The sequence below is a fragment of the Pteropus vampyrus genome, unplaced genomic scaffold, assembly GCF_000151845.1.
Source record: "Pteropus vampyrus isolate Shadow unplaced genomic scaffold, Pvam_2.0 Scaffold239, whole genome shotgun sequence".
NCBI classification, from domain to species: Eukaryota; Metazoa; Chordata; class Mammalia; order Chiroptera; family Pteropodidae; genus Pteropus; species Pteropus vampyrus.
In genome coordinates this window covers 139,889-160,109 of record NW_011889020.1, presented here as the reverse complement: position 1 = coordinate 160,109, position 20,221 = coordinate 139,889, and the positions used below count along the sequence as shown (strand labels likewise).

Below are 20,221 nucleotides of genomic sequence, written 5' to 3'. Positions count from 1 at the left end.
GGGTCAGCTACCAGCCCCCGAATGTGGGATCAGGGTCCTCTTGGCCTTGTCAGCCCCCTGAACAGGTGTCTCAGAGTTCGCCGGGCTTTCGCCAGCCGTGAGCCACCCCTTCCCAGCCCAGTCTTATCAGCTCTCCACCCTCCACAGCAACTTTCAGCGGCCCCTCCTATGGCCCCTTATTCACCCCAGTGGGTGACCCCTCTGTGTGGCCCAGGGGCTTCCTTGCACTATGACATCTGTGCCAGGCCAGATCTCTCGTCCTCTATACCTCGGCCGCTGGTCCCTGCTGGTCCTCCAAACTTCCCTACTGCCCCCTGCGCCCACTGTCTTGAGCTCCCCGCCCCTGGGCCGGTCATGTCCCAGGTTGCCATTGTTCCTCCGCCCTGATTTCATCTCCAGGAACCCCTCAGCCCACCCCAGAGCAGTGTCCACCCCTGAGCTCTGCCCGTGCTGTCCATGCCCGCTGCCCGCATAGTCAGCCCGCCCCCCCCAGCAGCCAGCCTCCCCTTCCCTTCTCCCAGAAGCGGAGCTGCAGCTCCAGTCCCCCTGAGCACTGGCCCCCGGCGACCCCGCCTACTTGGCCCCTGCCTCCGGACCCGGGGGTCGCCCTACCACAGCCCTCACCCTGAGGAGTGACTCGTTCCTGGGCCCAGCGGCCTGGACCGGCTACTTGTCACGGTGCCTTCTCAGAGGCCAGGTTGGCCTTTCACCTGCGGGACAGAGCTGCAGGGTGGGCCAGTGCCCTCGGAGGTGTGCGGGGAGGGCCGAGCGCTGAGCCCTGCACGGGTGCCCGGCAGTGCCCTGCACGAGTGGGCCAAGGCCTCCAGACAGCCCCCGCCCCCTGGGGTCCAAAGGTGGCCCCTGCTACGGGAGGCCATCGTGGCTGCACTGGCAGCAGAGCTCCAGCCCCCCGCCCTCAGGCAGGCGAGGGCAGGGAGGGCCTTTTGGAGGGAGGGTTGAGTCCAGAGGCCCCTGCGGGTATGTTTGCGCTCGGCCCACTGACCCGTGGTCTCAGTCGTGCCCGTGACTCCTGGACGGACCACGTGTCGTTTGAGGCCATCTGCTCAGCAGCTGGTTTGGGCGCCCCTGTTGTGGGCCAGGCCCTGTGTAGGAGACAGCAGCCTGCCCGGCCAGCCCGGCTGCTGGGAGGGGCTGCTGACCCCGGGAGGACCCTGGGACAGGCCCGGGTGTGGTGTGAGTCAGGGTGCCCTGGGTCTCCCCACACCCAGCTGCACCCAGCACAGCCCGTGTTCCTCCACCCCTTGCCTGGCCCGTGCAGTGAGCCTCTTTCTCCTCCTTGACCTTCACGTCCTCATTCAGATGTCCTTCCTGCCCTCAGGGCTGCACTTGTGCAGAATCTGACCTTCTTCGGGCTCTACTGCTGAGCTCAGGGCCCTGCCTTATGCCTGAGGGTCACTCCCCTCCCCTGACAGGTGGCTGGCCCAGGGCCGACCCCCAGGTTGGGGACTGTCCATTCTTCTCTGTGCTCCCAGGTCTAAGCCCACAGACTCGCTGCTGATTGCAGGAGGCGTGGCCAGCCTAGCAAGGGCGGCCGCTGGCTTTAGACTTCGAGGGTCTCTTGTATGCTAGGGCGCAGAGGGTTCTGAGGTTCACGTCCTGCAGGCTGTGTCGTGAGCACAGTGGTTTGACCCAGGCTCTGGGAACAGACCTGGCTGCAATCCCAGCTCCGTCAGAGTAGTTCAGTGGCCTTGAGCAGGTGGCACAGTCTCTGAGCCTCTGGTTGCTCCTCCGTGAAACAGGTTTGCGTTCAGCTCTACCTGTCGTGAGGTCCAGTGACTCTTTGGGGCTCAGCGAGGGTGGCAGTGGCCAGGGCCAGCCAAGCAAAGACCTGTCACACCCAGGTGGCCCAGGGAGGGTCAGGGTGCATAATCCATGGGGACTTTGTTCGCCACGGTCAGTGCGGTCCCTAAAGCTCGTGAGCGAGTCATCAGGACCCTGATTTTACCTCTGGAACTTCTAGCGCGGCGTTTGTTTTCATTTCGTTGCTGTTCACTTAACACACAAGCAGGTGGGTTTCTGGGCTTCTCCAGCTGGGTCGGAAACAGGCTTTCAGGAGCTCCCCTGGCCCTCAGGCCTCCGCATCCTCCTCCACGACACGCCGCACATCGGTGCCCCTCAGGGACTGGGGCTGCGGCACAAAGCCCTGCACGGGCGCTGACTGCAGCAGCCAGCTTCGCTCTCTGGTCCAAAAGGTCACGCCCAGCTCGTGAAGTTGTGACGATGGAGTCTGTGTAGGAAGCACTTACAGGGAAGGGAAGACAAGGAGGCCAGACGGAGATATGTGAGACCAACAGGGAGTGGCCTTTAAGCTGGTGACATGGACAGCACCTTCCCTGCAGTAACCGGGAGTTAACGGGGAGGGGCAGGCCAGGGAGCAGCTGCTGGCCTCACTCAGCAAATGAGGTCCCAGTGCGGAGCCGGCACGCGCCCCTGGGAAATCACCTGAGGAAATGAGCCCACGAAAGCCACCTGGGGCCGCTGAGCCCAGCCTCAGGGCGGCGGGGCAGACTCCTCCAGGGGCCCCCTTCTCCCTGGGTGCTTTCCTTTCCCCGCAGAGCCCTGTGCACCCACCTCCAGCCTGGCACCCTCTGGGAGCAGGACCTGCCCCATCGCGCATCACAGGGTCAGCCCTCACCCGGCCTCAGGGTGCTGTGTCTGCCCGACAGGACCCTCTTGCTGCCCGCTGAGGGGGCAGCACACTGGCCTACAGAGGCCCCCTCTCCTGCGCCCTACCCCTCATTCTGGCCAGTCCTTGGGCTGCCGCTCTAGCCTGGGCCCCTTTACCTGACTCACTCATCCTGCACGTCTCCCGGCCCCGCCTGAGGCCCTGTGCCGTCTTTACAGAAGGCGAGTCGCTTCCCAGCGCTGCTCCCTCGAGTTCCTGGAAGATGCGGCGGGATGCACCTCGGTTCAGCGGTGAGTGTCCCCCTACTCCCCTCTAAGAGCTCCACAGCCACTCACGCTGGGGCCACAGAGGGTCCAGCAGGGACAAGTGACCTGTTTCTCACCTGCAGAACCAAGCACATATCCGGGTCGCCCAGGCACAAGGGCCTGAAGAAGACCCACTTCATCAAGAACATGCGGCAGTATGACACCAAGAACAGCAGGTACCGGCGTGGCCACCAACATGAGGCTGCCGGCCGTGTCCTCCCTCCGACCTGGCGGGGGCCCGCGTCCTGCCCCGGGCCACAGGGAGGGCGGTGCCCAGCCCATGGCTCATCCGTGGCCCTTTACAAGTGGGCCCCCCTCCACATTAAACGAGTGCCCACTGCCCCGGCCTGCCCCGGAACCCTAGGCACACCAGCCTGGAGTAGGAGTGCCAAATGAAGGGACCCCGAGAACGGGCGGGCACAGCGCGGACCGTGTCCGGGAGAGGAGGGCTGGGTTTCATTTGGGAAGCACAGAGGGGGTTGGGCTAAATCCCAGATGCGGCTGCCCCAGCCCAGGGCGCACTGGCAGCAGGTGGCCAGGCACGGCCCTTGAGCTCAGTGTCTGCAGATGCCGAGTGGGGGCCGTTCCTGTCACCTGTTCCTCACAGCACACTCTGCCAGCCCCGAGGTGTCTGAGCTCGTCACCCTGCTCCAGAGGGTCTCCATACTGTTCCCCTTTCCACTGGAGGCCACACTCCAGGCACCTGCCCTTCCCAGCGGTGACTGTCGGTTGGATAGTCCCGGATCCCCCGCCACGAGAAGCAGGCTCTGGGCTGGCCTCAGTGGGCACCAAGTGCCCAGTCATCCCAGCCAGAGAAGGCGGGGAGTCTCCGCTGCTGTGCCCGCTGCCGGGCCGGGGCCAGGCCAGGCAGAGCTGGTCGCAGGGGAGAAGGGCCCCCCTCCCTGCTGTGTGCGCCCACGCACGGCCGCCTCGCGGGTGTCTGGCTCAGGTCAGAGGGGTGCGTTTTGACTGCTCCCGACGGCTGAGGTGCTCCCTGAACCGCACAGTCCCCTGGGCACACGCTGCTGCCTGTGTCCTCTGAAACCTGGCCTTTCCTGGGTGAGGCGGTCCCACTTCTGGGCCTCCTCTGCCACATGGGGCCAGGTGGCCCTCCCTGTATAGCTCGCTACATGGAGGGGACCAGCGAGTGCCCTGGACACCTGGGGCAGTTCCCGTCATTGAAGTCTAGGTGGGAAGGACCCCCCCCAAGAGCCCCCGCCGCCTGTTCTGAACCTGCCACCCCCCCCGCCGCCCAGGATTGTGCTGATCTGCGCCAAGCGGTCCCTGTGTGCGGCCTTCTCGGTCCTGCCCTATGGAGAAGGCCTGCGGGTCAGGTGAGTGGCCCGGGGACGCATGGGCCGTGCTCTGCAGCATCACGTGGCGGTCAGCAAATTGGCTTGCATCGAATCTTCTCGGAGCCCCGAAGGCCATTTTCTGGTTCTGTGGGAGGGGGTGTGCCCATCCTTTTGTTTGAGCTGCCTAAATGTCGGTCCTGGGACATTCCTTCTCATGGAGACCCTGCCATGAGTCCTTGTGACCGGTCCTGGCAGCTGTGTCCTGCAGGTGGCTGTTAGGGTGGGGATGGCACCGTATGACCTGATAGAAAAACAGCCAGTCGTGGGGAAGCCTCCTGCCCCGCGTGGCTGCGGGGGCGGGGCACACCCGTCGAGCGCAGACCGGGGTGGAGCTGCGGCCGGGGCTGTGCCACTCACTGCCAGCCAGCCTTTTAACAGGAAGTGCCTGGGACTGCACAGCTCGTAGGACGGGAGTCCTTCCCCGTGTCCCTGGCAGTGCTAGCGCCACTGCCCTTCTGAGGGGGCCCGCTGCAGCTGGTGCCTGGGTGGGCATCATGGGTGCAGAGATGGGCAACCTGCCACCCGAGGCTCCACTCCCCCGCCTGCTGGAGGGACAGAGGGGGCCCAGCAGCTCTCCTGTCCTGTGCACTGCAGTGACCTGAGGGTGGACAGCCAGAAGCAGAGGCATCCGTCCGGTGGCGTGTCCGTTTCTTCCGAGATGGTGTTTGAGTTGGAAGGCGTCGAGCTGGGAGCAGACGGAAAGGCAAGAGCCGATGCGGGTCCACGCGTGGGCGGGCGCGGGGCTCACGTTTGTGGAGGACTCGCACCAAAGTCGTGTCTCGGTTTAGTCTCCTGAAACACAACGGGTCAGCTGCAAGCCGCACGGCCCTTCAGAGTGGCCCCGGCACCTCGCCCCGCAGCCAGGGATGAGGGTGCCCCCTCTGTGCTGCTGGTCGGGGGTCCGGGGCTTCAGAGGCAGGGAGAACCTTGTGCTGTAGGTGCTAGATAAGGCGTGGTGGGGCTGACATTCTGGAATGTTTTTATTGCTGAGAACGACATCGAGCGAGCGGCATCCAGCTCTGGGCTGCCCGGGAGCATTAGCCCTCGATGGTCTAAGCTGCCGCGTCCCTCCCTTATCTGCATGGGGGAGCGTCCGTGTGGTGCTTCTTGCAGCAGAGAGGCGACAGCAGAGCCTGCTTTGACCTCTGCTCTCGGGAGGGCCCATGGGACCTGGAATGAGCAGGAGGAACCCTGATGCCCTTGCCCTTGCAGGTCGTCTCTTATGCCAAGTTCCTGTACCCCACCAACGCCTTGGTCGCGCTCAAGACAGACAGCCATGGCCCGCCACCCCAGCCCCGGCCCAGCGTCTCCCGGGCTCTGCCGGGGTCAAGACACAAACCGGCCACCGCCAAGTCAGCGCCAGCCGGCACAGAACTAGGTGCCCTACTGAGCCCAGGGCGCGAGACAGGTGGCCATGCCAGCCGAGCCGGGAACCCCAATTAGCAGCAGAGCAGTGGGTCTCATTCGAGCCCACAGTCCTCAGTCCAGACAGAGATGAGCTTGGGGTGTGGGGTCGGGGCACTGCCCAGGGAAAGAAGGGGCTCACAGTGGGACAGACGCCCAGGCGGGCAGTGGGGAGGAGCCATGCCCACGCATGGGTGGGGCGGGTGTGGCTGTCCGCCCTCGTCAGCTTCGTGTCCACCCGAGGCCTGCGGACCCTGGGAGCATCACCCCATCCCCCAGTGACGCCCTCAGCTCCCACTGCTCCCTGGGCACTGGCAGGTTCTGCTCAGGCTTGGGTCGGCCGAAGCCAGGGACCAGCGCTCAGGGCTCGTGGTATCTCAGGGCTGCCATCTGCTTGCAGGGAGCGACGTGGGGGACGCCCTGGAGTACAACCCCAACCTCCTGGATGACCCACAGTGGCCCTGTGGCAAGCACAAGCGGGTCCTCATCTTCGCATCCTACATGGTACGGCGAGACCGCTGCCAGGCCTCACACCTGGCACTTCCAGGGCAGGGCCGACGCGCCCTCCACCCCCGGGGACACCAGCAGCGCCTAGGGGAGGGGGCACACAGCCGGCCAGAACGATGCTGGCCATGCCACCCTGGGACCCGCCCAGCGCTAGTGTCCTCTGCCCTGAGGCTCGTGCCCCCAGCTGCGGTGCCTCTAAGCCACAGGGCACCATGTTGGCAGGCCAGGCCGGCCAGCCCTAGCTGCTGCCCTGTCTTGCAGACCACAGTGATAGAGTACGTGAAGCCCTCCGACCTCAAAAAGGACATGAACGAGACCTTCCGGGAGAAGTTCCCACACGTCAGGCTGACGCTGAGCAAAATTAGGAGGTAAGGGGACGGAGCAGGTCCCTGCGCCCCGCCCCCACGGGACCCCCCCAGAAACCTTCTGATGCGTGTTACCCTAGGGGTCCCACGGGCCTTCTCCCGTTCCCCTAGATTCCCAACAAACCCAGAGGCGGCCCTCCTACCCTGCGACCAGGCCCAGAGCAGCCCCCCAGCCCCACACCTGTGCTGGCTGAGCCCACTGAACCCTCCTCACTGGGGCCCATGACAGCCCACGACAGCCGTGAGGTGGGCACCGCTATGCGGTAGATGAGGCCCTCACGCTCCAAGGCGGCTTGCACTCGGCCCCACAGTGAGCAGGTGGCAGAGCTACTGACCCAGGCAGGGTTCCCGTTACTGCCCTTCGCGGGGGTCCTGCCCTGCCTTGTCCCACTGGTACCCCCACCTCAGCAGCTCTGGGGGCTCTACAAGTGGTCCAGGTGCCACCTCAGCACAACCATGTCTTAGCACTTGTGTACTTGTGATCCCCTTGGTGCCACAGAACAGAGATTCTGTTCTCTATGGTGTCCCTTCGAGGACAGTGTGGGCCGCTTGGTATAGTTGGGAGGTGCCAAGAGACCCAGCCAAGAGCCAAGTGGAGCCCAAGACCAGCCTGCTGCCTGCCCACCAGGCTGTGGGCCCTGGTGCTGGGCCACGCCACCTGGAGGGACTAGCGCCATGACAGCCCCAAGGCCTATCCTGGAGCAGGGAGAGGGTGGCTTTTCCTGGCCCTGTGGGCACCTGGCTCTCTGCAAACCCACAGTTTAAAACGGGAGATGCGGAACCTGTCCGAGGAGTGCAGCCTGGAGCCCGGGACCGTGTCCATGGCCTACGTGTACTTCGAGAAGCTCGTCCTGCAGGGCAAGCTCAACAAGCAGAACCGCAAGCTGTGCGCGGGCGCCTGCGTGCTGCTGGCCGCCAAGATCAGCAGCGACCTCCGCAAGAACGAGGTGAAGCAGCTCATCGAGGTGAGTCTGCGCGCCCTGCCCCGCCCCGCCGCCTGCCTGCGAGTGCTGCCGGGCACCACCCGTGGGGTGGGTGGTCGCTGCCCACCGCTCCACCTGGAATGGGGCCCGATGCCCCCCCAAGTGTGCTCACCCCGCTTGACCCTTCTCTTTCTCTCGACGCAGAAGTTGGAAGAAAGGTTTCGATTCAACAGACGGGATCTGATTGGGTTTGAGTTCACAGTGCTCGTGGCCTTGGAACTGGCCCTGTATCTTCCCGAGACGCAGGTGTTACCTCATTACAGACGCCTCACCCAGCAGTTCTAGCCCAGGCCGCCCGCCCGCTCAGCACCCACACGCGTGGACCCGGGCACAGCCGCGGCCCACCCCACTGCCACCCCTCCCGCCGGACGAGCCGGCCCTTCCCAACACGCTCGCTTCCCGGAGGGACGTGGCTTGCGTTCCAGAGCACACCGCACACCACCGTGGTATTGCTGAGAACATTCTTGCCTTGTCACGTGCACAGGACGTGGGCTCTGACCATGTCTTTTCTCACATGCCTGAGACCGGTCTGGTCAGAACCCTTGACTCACGTCACGTGGATCCTGACGTCATGGCGTCTCCTCGGCGTTGCCTTTCACAAACACCACCACGGCATTCGCGTCACGGTGACCTGGGTGTCCAGATGCTGCTGGACATGCTGAAATCGCTGGCGTTAACGCATCGAAACGTTAATCTGGGCTATTTCAGATTTTGGGGTGTGGAAACAGCGCTGAGGAACACACTCCCACCCCCGTGGCCTGGCCCCCGTCCCCGCCGTCTGCGTCCGTGAGCAGAGCTCCAGCGACAGCTGAAGCCAGCGAGCAGACTCCTGGTTTGTTTGGCCGTCTTCACTCTTGGACCCGTTCTTCCAAGCGTCGGGTCACTGAAATCCTGATGCTTGAGTGTCCTGCGCCCCTACCGGCCTCTCTGCAGATACTGGCCCATCCCCCAGGGACACTGTCTGTCCCTTCAGCGGGAAGACTGTTGGTCCTTGACAGTCAACCTTCAGATGACTGCATTGTTGGCTTTTGATCTCCCTAAGCAATAGTCACGGAGTAAGACAGATTTGTTGTCACTTGAGATTCTGCTGTTGGTTAAGGGAACAAAAACTGGTTAAATGTGTGAAGTTGTGACTTGAAACCACGCTTGACCCTCAAGCGGAAAGAAGACTGACGGCTTCGCAGCCCCGCACTCCACACATCACCTTCCCGAGGGTCAACAGCAACGCCATTTTCTCCTGAGGTAGGAAGTTGGCAGGTGCAGACCCCAAGGGGTGGTGGCCGTCACTTCTGTGATGTCCAGGCCCAGCATGTCACCAGGGCCCACATTCAGCTTTTCCAGGGCTGTCATTCTTACACAGGTCGTGTTCTCAAGCTCCCAGGCTTGCCACCCCACCGGAAACACGCAGCCGAGGACCGGGGTCAGCTGGTCTGAAAACGGCCATGTTGGCTGGGCCATTAAGCTGTTTCTCCACTGTGCTATAAACTTGTCACTGGAGGGGCTCTGGGAGAGCCCCACACTGTATTCTGTGTGGACTGGTGCTCTTGCTGAGGAAGAGGCCAATTTATTCATCATAGAACCCATCTTCCAGCAACTCAGTCTAGCCCCAGCGAAGGTGCAGGCCTGCTGCTCCTGCCCCTTCCTCAGCCTCTGTCAGGCCAAGGTCGCTGCAGGACAGAGCCCAAGCCTGCGTTCTAACCTTATTTATTGTGGAGTGCCTCCCTCCTCTCCAAGACAGCCCCCAACCTGCGTGCATCTGAGATGGAATGGGGGATGAAAGCTGCTAGGCCCCAGGCCACTTTCTTCTGGAAAGCAACCTGTCCTGCCACCACAGCATCTCAAGGATACTTCCACGTTACAAGCGCATTAAGGGACTTCTGAAATGTCCTGGTTTACAATTTAGCCTCAAAGGACGCACATCCTTGGGAATTTCTACATGGATGTTAGAAATACCGATACAGTAATTTAAGTTTGCATATTTATGTAGTTGATTTAGTTTACCAAACCCATCTGTAACCTGTTAGTGTGTTCTTTTTAGTAATGTTAAGAACTGCCACTGTGATACTCGGATCACTGCAGCAAAGCCAGTATTTAAGCCAAACGTCAGCCTGAATCGTCATTCTCTAGAACAAGCCCAGGCGTCTGAGGGGTGTCCACGGGCCTGGTGCCATTCCCTCGGGAACCCAGTAGCGTGTGGATTTTTAATGTGCATTATGCAACTATCTGACCTCAATGCTAAGTCACATGTCACAGTTGTTTGTATTTGTGCTTTAAAGTAAAATTTGGTTTTGTAGCATATTTCATAGGTTGTCTCAGCTGACCAGCCCCTCCTTGTCAACAATTCAGAGCAAAATGTCAGCCCTGACCCTCCAGAGCCCAGAGCGCGCCTACCAGCACAAAACCAACCAACGTGAGTGGGTTTTCACTATTTATTTATGACAAATGCTCCATATCTGTGGTCCTCTCCAGTCAGAAGTTCCTACACAAAAGGAAAAACAACATTAACACCTTGTCTCCGGAGAAGTCCTGAGTCTCCGTGCCCAAATGCGAGCCCTCTTACTTTGAAACGATGCCATCGGCCTTGGCCAGTCGGAGAATGGAGTCATCTGACTCACCCTAGGAAAAAGCACATTGGGACTATGTTCCCTGCTGGCAGGAGATCCACCAGGAACACACTACCCAGCCACACCGCTGTCCCCACTGAACACAGCACTTGCGGAGGGCACTCTCCCAGTTGCGTGGCCTCACACCTGAGGGACGGGGGTGTCCGTGGAGACGGGCCTGTGGGAACTGGGAAGCTCCCAGGTAAAGGCGCACTGGAGCGTTTGCTCAGGGAGGCACGGCTATCTGGAGCCTTTAAGCACCCTTCCCACCCCCAGAAAGGGACAAACAGCACGCTCCAGCCACAGGGGGCCGCCCCCTTCAAAGGCCCCTGGGGAGCCAAGCCCGGGACACTCACCATCCTGCGAATGGCCCCACAGATAGCGTAGGTTTTAAACTGGCCGTTAAACCTGCCTGTCACCTTGTCAACCTGTCAGTCAAAAATGAGAATCACAAAATAGCGTTTAAGCGCCTACAGCTCTAAGTCTGGGGTTTGGGGCTCAACAGCTCAGGCCGGCCCAGACCTCGCTCCCCAGAGAGGCCCTCCCACCGCCGAGCTCACCTCGGCCACGTTCATCTGGATGGACGCGTGGTCCTTGGCGCCGATGATGCGGTTGCTGGCAGAGCTGCGAGGCAGGGGACGCAGTGAGCGGGGAGGGGAGCTGAGGGAGGGGCGCAGTGGGGGCGGGGGCGGCGCTCACCATTTCCGCGGCACGTACAGGTCCACGAACTCGCCGGCGTCGTTCTGCATGTCGACGGCGCGCCTACGGGACCCCGCGCGGCGCCGTGAGGCCGGACCGTGTCCGCGTGCCCCGGCCCCGACTCCAGTCCCCGCGCCGCGTCCCGCCCCGCGCCCTCGACCACGCGGCCCCCGCGCCCCCGCCTGGTCCTGCACACCCGGTGCCCTCCCGGGGAGCCCGCGGAGCCGGCGACCGGCCGCGCCACCTACCTGAAACCACCACGACGAGCGCGAGCGCAGAAAGGAAGAGCCGCGTCCCCCGGCAGCGCTATTGGCGGGCGGGGCGGGGCCTCGGCGAGTGCTTCCGGGTCCCGGCGCGCCGCGGCGAGTCTGCGCGGAGCTCGCCCGACCGCCCCGGCGCACTTCCGCTTCCGGCGGCCCGGCGCGGGGGCGGGGCCTGAGGCGTCTGTCTGCGGCCCCTGGTTGGGGTAGCGAGGGGTGCCGGCGACCGCGCCGACTCGCCCGCTCCCGCTCCCGGGCGGGCGGGGCAGGCCCCGAGCCCTGCGCGCGTGCTGCCTGCAGCTAGGGTCCCCGCCGCGCGAGGGGCGGAGGCGGCCTTGGCGGCCTGGAGGGCCGGAGACCCCTTTGCGCCGCGGGTCCCGGCTCCCCGTCGCCCAGTCACCCCGCGTCGGTCGGCGAGGGCGGGCGCAGTGCGAACGAGTGGCCTTGGGCACGAGCAGTGCCCTGGGCGCTGTCTGTCGGGGTGGCAGACGCAGACCTGGCCCTGCGAAGGTTGATGACCAGGGCAGGCGGTGCAGAGAGCCGGGCCCTAGCGAGGGACGGTCGGGGCGGGCGGCGGAGCTGGTGCCGGGGTCCTCGGGGCGGAAACCGAGGCGGAGGAGGAAAGAACAAGGCACACCCACAGCCCTGGCCCCGCGCCTTCCGCTACCCCCAGCACCTCCCCCGTCCTCCAGAGCGGCAGTGACGGACAAGGGCCTATGCCAGGCCCGGCCCTGCTGCCAAGACCCATTAGTGAAGAACGCCGGATTCTGTATGTTTAAAACCTCCTACAAAAGCCCAAGTAATGAAGAATAGAAAGGACTTACCAAGCCAGTATTTCGTCTTCTCCATGTTTGTAGTTCATGATGGTTAAAATCTTTACTACTGATGCCAGATACCTTTTGTCAATTACCCTGATTTGTTAAAAAAAAAAAAAAAAAAAAAGCCTGAACATCGCTGCCTGCGGACCTGGCCTCCCGGAGTCCCTGCCCGGCGTTCCCGTGCTGCGCAGCAGCCCCTGGGCAGAAACGTCCACTTGGGGCTTGTCTCTGGAGGAAATAGGAGGCCCGTTGACAGGCTTGAGACCATGTATCGCCTGCCTGCCCTGTAGGCGCTGCCCGAGGCCGAGCCCCAGGAATCCCCTTTGCCTGGCAAGCCCTCATCCTCCAGTGGGCTCCCACAGGTTCCCCGGGCCCACGTCTAGTTCTGGGTGGCAGGGGCTGTCCCTGGCGGTGCCGGTGCTCCCTCTGGAACTGCCTGTAGTGGGGGACAAGTTTGACTGAATGTAAATGATCCTCACCCTGGCCTCTCGGCACCCCGTTTGACTCCCTGCCAATGTCAGCGTGGCTCTGATAGGATTTACCATCTGGGCCTGGTGGGAGCTGAGGCTGCAGACCCCCTTGAAGCCAGCGTTCGTGTGGGCAGGGTCTCTGCAGTCGCCTCCACTGGGTTCTGGGCGTGAGGTCATTGAGGCCAGGCCTTTCGGGAAGGCCATCCCGTTCTGTAGCCTGGGGTGTGTGCTATATGCTCCCAACACGTGCACAGACGTGACGTGGACAAAACGATTTCCGTTTGTGGTTGGGGATTGGCACGGCCGACCTTCCCGCATCTGCGTTTGGGTGCTGGGCCTGGCGCCAAGGGTTTCTCCGTAGCTGGAGGGCAAGAGACAGGCTGCCCGGTACCAGAGCACCAGAAAGGAGCGAGTGGCAAAGGCAGGTCTGCAGAGGGTCTTCCTTGAGTATTCAGCAGAGTAGAGCCCCCAGAAATAAACCCTCATATGGATGGTCAAAGGATTTTCGACAAGGTATCAAGACCAAGGGAGAAAGGACCGTCCTTTCCACAAACAATGCTGGGAGAACTAAGTATCCACATGAAGTTGACCTTTGCCTCACGTCACATACAAAAACTAACTCAGAATGGATCAAGGGCCTGAATGAAAGACCCAAAACTATAAAACCCTTAGAAGAAAACACAGGACAAAAGCTTCACAACTTGGATTTGGCAGTGGTTTCTTAGAGCTATCACCAAAGGCACGGGCAACGGCAACGAAAAAGAGTTGATGAAAATATTTAAATCTGTGCATCAAAAAACCATTGACGGTAAAAAGGCAACCTACAGAAAGGGAGAAAGCATTTGCAGATCATAAGTACATCTGATGAGGAATTAATATCTAGAAAAATAGAGAACTAAAGCTAAACAGTAAAAAAAAAAAAAAATGCAAAAGTAAGCAAAAAACTCCAATAGGTGTCTCTCCAAAGAAGATAAACAAATGACCAGTAAGTATATTTAAAGATGGTCAACGTCACTAATCAGAGAAATGCAACTCAAAACTGCAGTGAAGATACGGCTCACACCCGTTAGGATGGAATCCATTTAAAAATTAAAAAAACAGCCCTGGCGAGGACGTGGAGGAACGGGAGCCCTTGTGCACTGTTGGTGGGAACGTAAAATGGTGCAGCTGCCATGGAAAACAGCATGGCGGCTGCTCAAAAAGTTAAAGCTAGAATCATCGTTTGATGCAGCGATTCGTCTTCAGATACCTTCCTAAAAAACTGAAAGCAGGGTCTTGGCGGGACTCGCACACCCGCGTTCGCAGCTGCGTATTCGCAGCAGCAGACGGTGGAAGCAACGCAAGCGGCCATCGACGGATGAACGAGAGCACAGGATGCAAGCGCGTAAAACAGCATCATGCAACCTGGATGGGGAATAAAATTGTGACACAGGCATATGGATGAACCCTGAGGACATAATGCTAAGTGAAACAAGCCACGAGAAGACAAATACTGCATGATTCCACTTACATGAGCTACTTAGCATCAAAATCAGGGAGGGAATTGTGGGTGCCAGTGTCTGAGGGAGAGGAGGGGGTGGTGTTCAATGGGCGTAGCGTTTGAAAAAGTTCTGAAGATGGGCAGCACAAACAGTAGTATGTCATTAGTGTGATGCCAGCGAGATGTACACTTAACGGACGAGAAGTTTCCTGTCACACATTCTACCACAATCAGAGCGAATGTTTAAGACCGTAAGACACACAGGCACATGAGCGCACAGGCATAGGCACCACAGTCTCCTCTCCCTGGGCTGGTCCCGAGGCCAAGGTCTTCAAAGGGAAACTGGTCCTCAACCCTGGGCCTGTGAAATCTGGGTGAGCCCTTGTTAAGAAACCCTGCCATCCAGAGTCCCAGACCCTACAGGGAGGAGCGGGTGGTCCCTGGAGGGAGCAGAGAGGGCCTCAGCAGCAGGGCCTCCTGGCACCTGTGGGGGAGGGGCCGCAAGCTGCCAGATGTTGGCAGCTGGGAGGAATGCCCCCATATCCCACCTGCACTGTCCCCAGCAGCCACTGCAGGGCGTCCGAGAGCCGCACCTGGCCCTGCACACAGCCCTGGGAGGGGCCCAAAGCCAGAGACTGCGGGTCTGCTCCCTGCCCACTTGGCTGAGTCCCCTCCCTGGGCTCCAGGCCCCTGGCCTCGCCCAGGGGGTAAATTGCCGCTGAGGGGTCTCCGGGTTGGGGAAGAGCCAGAGGCCAGGTGGGATGAAGGGAGTGGGGAGGACCTGGCACTTGACACGTCAGAGTGGGCAAGTCCCAGGGCGACCGTCAGGGACTCAGATCAGCAGCTGGTTCCAGTCAGGGTTCCGGAGCACCCTCTGGCCACTCCGGAACATGCACCTCTTCCTGCCCTCAAAGTGCTCTACAGCGGTCCCCAGCTTTTGTGGCACCAGGGAGCGGGGCTCCTATGAGCATCTAACGCCTGATGGTCTGAAGTGGAGCTGAGGCGGCGATGCTGGCGCTGGGGAGCGGCGGCAGATGCAGATGAAGCTTCGCTCGTTTACCCGCCGCTCACCTCCTGATGTGCACGGCCCGGTTCCTAACAGGCCAGGGACTGGTACTGGTCCGCAGCCGGGGGCGGGGGGCAGGGGGGCCTGCTCTACACAACCTCGACTGCCAATATGTCAGCATCACAGGCAGAGCGCATGCTGTCCCTCTTCCTCCTGGCTGTGTGACCTTAAACAAGATGGCTGTCTCCTCCTCCCAGCTGTCAGTCAGGGGCAATGATGATGGAGTCATCCCGCAGGCCTGGGGTCACCTGCATTCACGCACATGCAGTGCTCAGAAAGGCTGTGGCACTCAGTAGGCCCTCAGCATGGCAGCACTCGCCATGGCCACCGTCCCCATCATCGTCATCGTCATCATCACCACCGTCCCCATCATCATCACCATCGTCACCATCATCATCATCACCACCGTCCCTATCATCATCATCATCACCATCACTATCATCACCATCATCACCATTGTCCCAATCATCACCATCACCACTGTCACCGTCACTATCGTGGTTACCATCGCCATCACCATCGCCATCATTGGTATGTCGTGTCCCCAGTTCACGTGGATAGATTCGAATCCTGGACTGGTGACTTCAGAAGCTGCTCTGTAACCACCCTAGTCTTGTACCGGTCCCAATTCAGGCTGTCCAGACAGACGACAGTGGCCAGTGCATGTGGTTGGTGTCTGTGCAGCGGCCCTGTCCCTTCCCAGTACCACCTGTGAGCTCACCTCACCGACAGGTAGGAGGCTGTCGCACCTGGCGCTGCAGCCCTCCAGGGGAGGCTCCCGCCTCCTCTCAGATCAGCTATTTCTGGGCCCGGCAGGGCCAGGCCGACCTGAGACGCATTGTGTGGAAGGGAACAGCCTCAAACCAGGACACTTCCTTCCTGACCGGGGTGAGCAGCGGGTCAGGGCCAAGGGATAAGCTCCCACCCATGCGGATTGTCCCACCTGCACTTGATTCTGCTGAGAGAAGACTGAGCTCTTGACAGGGTCCCTGCCCCAGAGGGGATCCTGGGCAGTGTGAGCGTGCGGATTCAGTGAACCACACCAAGCAGGTCCTGGGGCCACCGCCTCCCAGCCGCTGTTCAGGGGGCGGCTCCGGTCTGAGTGACGCAGGCAGCCACTGGTCCTCCCCAGTGTGGTGGGGCTCAAGGGGTCACGGCGGGCGTGCAGCCTTGACCGTGGGCCAGGCCTGACTGACCAGGGCGTGGGGCCTGAGCTCCGTTCGCTTCATGTCAGATGTGTTGCTTGATGCTGCCGTTTGTTTTACTACCTTGTTCATTTCACTGCATTCGACGTTTTCATCGTGATGGGACCTGCACGCGATAAGGACCGCGACCCCTGCAGGGCCCAGCCCCGGAGTTCCCCATCCGTGTCCACCGCGCGGGCAGGGCTCCCTGCTGACCACGCTGGCGCTGGGGCAGGGTCTGGGGGCGGGGCCAGTCCCCTTTCCCACCCAGCTCCCAGGAGGCTCCCACCACCCTTCCACGGTTACAGGTCAAGGTGCTGGAGCTGGGCGCTGAGTCCACCTGGAGGTCCGGCCACCCCAGGAGAGACACTCGAGGTGGGAAACACCCGAGACACCCCATCTTCTGCCCCACCCCTCCTGGGGGGCTGGCTACAGAGGACAGAGCCAAGGGACAGGAAAGGAGGCACTTCCGTCCCAGGCACACAGTGCGTCCAGCTGGCCTGTCCCACAGCCACACCGAGGGCTCGCCTTGCTGGCCAGAGGCCAGGACGGTCCAGCCAAGCTGGGTGGAGCTTCAGGTCAGAGGGAGGAGGCTGAGGGGCTGGCTGCAGGACGCACCCCACCAGGCGTAACTGGCCTAAGCTGGCCGCAGGCCCCAGACGCAGACTCGGCCCGATCCCAGCTCCCAGCTGACCTCTGCCGCTGCACAGAAGGAGCCTGGACCCCTGGCCGGGCTCTCTGGTCCTCATTTTCCCCATGAGGAGGTGGAAGGTTCAACAGGAAGTGGGCGGCTAGGGGCCTTGGCAGGGGTGACGAGCTGTGAAAGGCTGCTCTGCGTGTGCACCTGGGGACAGGTAGACGGGGCGGGGAGGACCCCTGTGCCCACGCGTCCGCCGCTGTTCTGTGCCACAGAAACGGGTCCAGCTGTCCGTCCGCGGCCCGTCCGCCTGGGGGGCGACCTTGCGTGCCCCTCAGGCACTGGCCCTTGTCACTCTTCAGGGAATGGGCAGCATTGCACAGTCACTGGCCTGGGGGAGGATGGAGCCTGCCCGTCGCAGACCTGCACAGGAACCGCCACGTGGCAGTGTGCAGGGGACCACGGAGGCTCCGCCTACTGGTTCCCCCTGTAACTGGGCCGGCAAGTCGCTGCCTGACCACAGCCTGGCACCGGCACAGGCCCCACTGAGGCCCTGCGGTGACCCCGTGAGCAGGTGGCTACTGTGCCCATTTCACAGGGCAGGACCCCGAGGCCGAGGGAGAGGAAGTTGCTCCCCCTTGTCACAGCGAGCGCTGGGGCATAGCGTGGACAGGTGAGACGGAGCTCCACCGAGGGGCCCTTCATGCTGGAGTGGGGGGCCTCGCTCCCCCGCATCCCCGCACCCCGCTCGCCGAGCCCGTGAGGGGGGTCACCGGTGGGACTGCGGACTCACACACTCAAGAGCAGCAGTAACGGGGCCCCTCATCCCCCCTCCGTGCCCCGGTGACACCCAGATGGGGGCCTGGGATGGACCAGAGGGGAGGGTGGCCCCGGACCTCGGGCCGCTGGGCAGTGGCAGGGCCTGCTCCCCGGGCCCCAACCCAGCACCCGGCCAGCTGCGTGCGTCGGCAGCTGCCGAAACTTGCCCAGAAGCAAAGGCTTGCCCGGCCCGCCAGCCAGGGCGGAAAAGGCCGGGACCCAGACTTCCACCCGGTGGGTGGGCCTGGCCCGGGCCTGTCTGGCCCCAGGCTCTTCTCCCTCCCACCCGTCACACGGGGGCTCTGAGGCCCCGGGCGTCCAGCAGGGCCTCTCCACCTGCCGAGACCTTGTGCCAGTGGCTGTGGGCAGGCGGCCATATGAGGCCGGAGACCGTCGTGGGCCCCAGGGTGGGCGCTGGCCCTGCAGTGTTTAGGACGGACAGTCCCTGTCCCCGGGGAGCTCACGACCTGGGGAACAGAACCATAAGCCTCTCGTCTCAGAAGAGTTTAGGACAGTTCCCCAGGACACAGGGCAGAGCTGGGCTGCCACAGCTGAGGGAGCGGACGGTGCCACTGGCCAGGGACGCTGCTCCGCACCCACAGTGCCAGACGGCCCTGCAGGGGGTCCCGGCCCAGAACACCGGCGCACCTGGGCCCAGGCTTCGAAGGGCAGTGGCCCTGACGAAGGCCTCTAGGGGCCATGGGGTCATGCAGCAACAGCTGAAGAGCCATCCCTTCACACCGGTCACCCCAGCGTCCCTGCAGCCCAAGGCGGGAGGACCCAGAGCGCCAGGCACGGGGGATGGGTGTGGGGAGGCCCGGGGAATGCTGGGAGGCGGAGGCGTCCCCACCACCCGCCTCCCGCTCCCCTCCCCTCCCCTCCCGGCAGCCTCTGCCACATTCCTCCCCCTGGGTGGGCAGGGATGGGGGCCCCGGTGCATTCCTGATGGAGATAGGGGAGGCCCGGAGGCTGTCCGCCTCAGCCTCCTGCAGGACCCGGCTAACCTTGGCTTCCTGGGACCGGGGCCTCGGGACCTGTTGGGGACACTTGGCGTCAGCCTATACTAGAGAGCATGTGGGCACATGTCCAGCCGCAAGCAAGCCTTCGGGGCTGGGGGGAGAGATAAGGCCAGGACTTAGCAGCCGGTGCGATCATCGGCGGAGGCTCCTGACCAGGGCAGGGTGGGGGACAGTGTGGCACAGGGCCTGGGCGTCACAGTGCAGGGGCCGGCAGGGGAGGCCACGGCCTCTCTGACCCTCAGTCGCCCTCTGCGAGCCGGACTTTCTGAGCATTGCATGAGGGAACATGCGCGAGAAGCTGGCCTGGCCCAGCCGTGAGGGCACCAGGGACGCCAGCTCCCCGATGGCCCACAGGGCGGCATGTGGCCAGAGGCCCAGGTGGGGTGGCAGAGGTGCCACAGGAAGTCACATCAGCCGTGGCTCAGGGGCCAGGGAGGTGGCACCTCAGCCCCCAGGTCACCAAGCCCAGGAGGGGCCAGGGCTCTCAGCTCTCAGAGCCCAGCCCCGCAGCCCCGTGGGGCCTCCAAGTCTGTCGTGCGTAGGTCCCCCAGGCGGCATCTCCCCAGATCTCGACCAAGGTTTCACAAATGTGGAAACTCGAGCTGAGCCCACCCACCACCCCCCCTTCACCCAAGCGGGGGACCTGGGGGATCCTGGAGGGGGACCTCATCACCTGGCCCACCTCCCTTCTCCCAGGCCAGCCCTGCCCATCTGGTTGGGGACCCCCTGCCTTTCCCCTACCTTCCTAGTATTTTCGAGCCTCTTTTCATGAAATTGGGGCGACTCTAGATGGAAGTGAGTTAGAGTGTTACTTATACTCAAAGTGCCAGTGACCCTAGGGGACCCCCCAGTCAGGCCTCCTGGGGGCAGGTGGATTTCACCGTCAGGCCTCGGGGGTTTAAGCCTGCGGGCTGACTGGCACAGTGACCAGCGGCTGGCAGGCACTCGCTGGAGACAGGACGGGAGGGGCCGGGACTCAGCCCTCTCTGCAGAGAGGACCCCGTGGTGTCTCAGGCTCCAGGCTGGGGCAGTCCCCCGTTGAAGGTTGGGTGTCTTGGGTTCACCATGGCCTTAAACACAGGCCTGCCTCCCTCGTGCCCACAGGAAGCATGTGACCTGCCGGTGAGGTCAGCCGCTGTGTGGGTGGTCCAGGGACTCCCTGAGAAAGCTTCGCCTGTTCTGCCTGCAGGCCTGACAGGCATCCGCTCCCACCGAAGCCCCGCTCACTCGGGTCCCCCATCCTGTCCCGGGCCGGGTCCCTGGGCACCCCCCCAAGGCTGGAGCGTCTTGCAGCAGGCACCCAAACCCGTGCCTTTCCACGGCTGGCTCGCCCACTGATGGACGTTTGGGCCGTCCCCGCCTTCTGGCGCGATGAGCATTCGTGTGCAGGGTGTGTGTGAACACACCTCCGCGTCAGTTTTGAGCATCCCCAGGAGGGATGTGCAGGTCACACGGCGATGTTGTGTTCAGCCTTCGAGGATGCGCCCCAGCAGCTGCACCGTCTGCACCCCCCGTGGCGGCAGGGGGGGCCCCGAGTCCCCGTCCTCGCCTGCATTGGTCAGGTGGGGAGCCCAGGGCCTGCCCCCTCGGGTCCTCCAGG

General features: G+C 62.5%; 2 protein-coding genes across 3 annotated transcripts; one reads left to right on the top strand and one right to left on the bottom strand.

Annotated features, from left to right (window-relative positions):
* Positions 1-6: 6 nt before the first annotated feature.
* Positions 7-9,864, top strand: CABLES2 (Cdk5 and Abl enzyme substrate 2). Of its 2 annotated transcripts, none has more exons than XM_011374054.2 (9): positions 7-2,937; positions 3,036-3,128; positions 4,209-4,286; positions 4,902-5,010; positions 5,520-5,685; positions 6,112-6,215; positions 6,480-6,586; positions 7,344-7,548; positions 7,711-9,864. In XM_011374054.2, the coding sequence occupies exons 2-9, from the start codon at positions 3,100-3,102 to the stop codon at positions 7,849-7,851; spliced, it is 939 nt and encodes a 312-aa protein (XP_011372356.1). In that variant the 5' UTR covers positions 7-2,937; positions 3,036-3,099; the 3' UTR covers positions 7,852-9,864. The 2 variants fall into 2 exon arrangements, with proteins under 2 accessions (XP_011372356.1, XP_011372353.1); XM_011374051.2 differs by having other exon boundaries at positions 5,520-5,715.
* Positions 9,865-9,981: 117 nt separating this feature from the next.
* On the bottom strand, positions 9,982-11,269 carry RPS21 (ribosomal protein S21). The gene is made up of 6 exons (XM_011374050.2): positions 11,117-11,269; positions 10,869-10,931; positions 10,730-10,793; positions 10,526-10,597; positions 10,127-10,182; positions 9,982-10,045 (listed from the first exon to the last, which is right to left on the bottom strand). The coding sequence occupies exons 2-6, from the start codon at positions 10,916-10,918 to the stop codon at positions 10,036-10,038; spliced, it is 252 nt and encodes an 83-aa protein (XP_011372352.1). The 5' UTR covers positions 10,919-10,931; positions 11,117-11,269; the 3' UTR covers positions 9,982-10,035.
* Positions 11,270-20,221: the final 8,952 nt, after the last annotated feature.

What these genes read in the sequence shown, in the direction of transcription:
- CABLES2 (XM_011374051.2), top strand. Translation starts at nt 3,100, where the DNA reads ATGCGGCAGTATGACACCAAGAACAGCAG. An exon ending in AGCTGGGAGCAGACGGAAAG is followed by an intron (nt 5,011 to 5,519) that starts GCAAGAGCCGAT and finishes TTGCCCTTGCAG; the next exon opens with GTCGTCTCTTATGCCAAGTT. An exon ending in ACGCTGAGCAAAATTAGGAG is followed by an intron (nt 6,587 to 7,343) that starts GTAAGGGGACGG and finishes GCAAACCCACAG; the next exon opens with TTTAAAACGGGAGATGCGGA.
- RPS21 (XM_011374050.2), bottom strand. Translation starts at nt 10,918, where the DNA reads ATGCAGAACGACGCCGGCGAGTTCGTGGACCTGTACGTGCCGCGGAAA. An exon ending in TCCAGATGAACGTGGCCGAG is followed by an intron (nt 10,598 to 10,729) that starts GTGAGCTCGGCG and finishes TTTGACTGACAG; the next exon opens with GTTGACAAGGTGACAGGCAG. An exon ending in GTGGGGCCATTCGCAGGATG is followed by an intron (nt 10,183 to 10,525) that starts GTGAGTGTCCCG and finishes GCTTTTTCCTAG; the next exon opens with GGTGAGTCAGATGACTCCAT.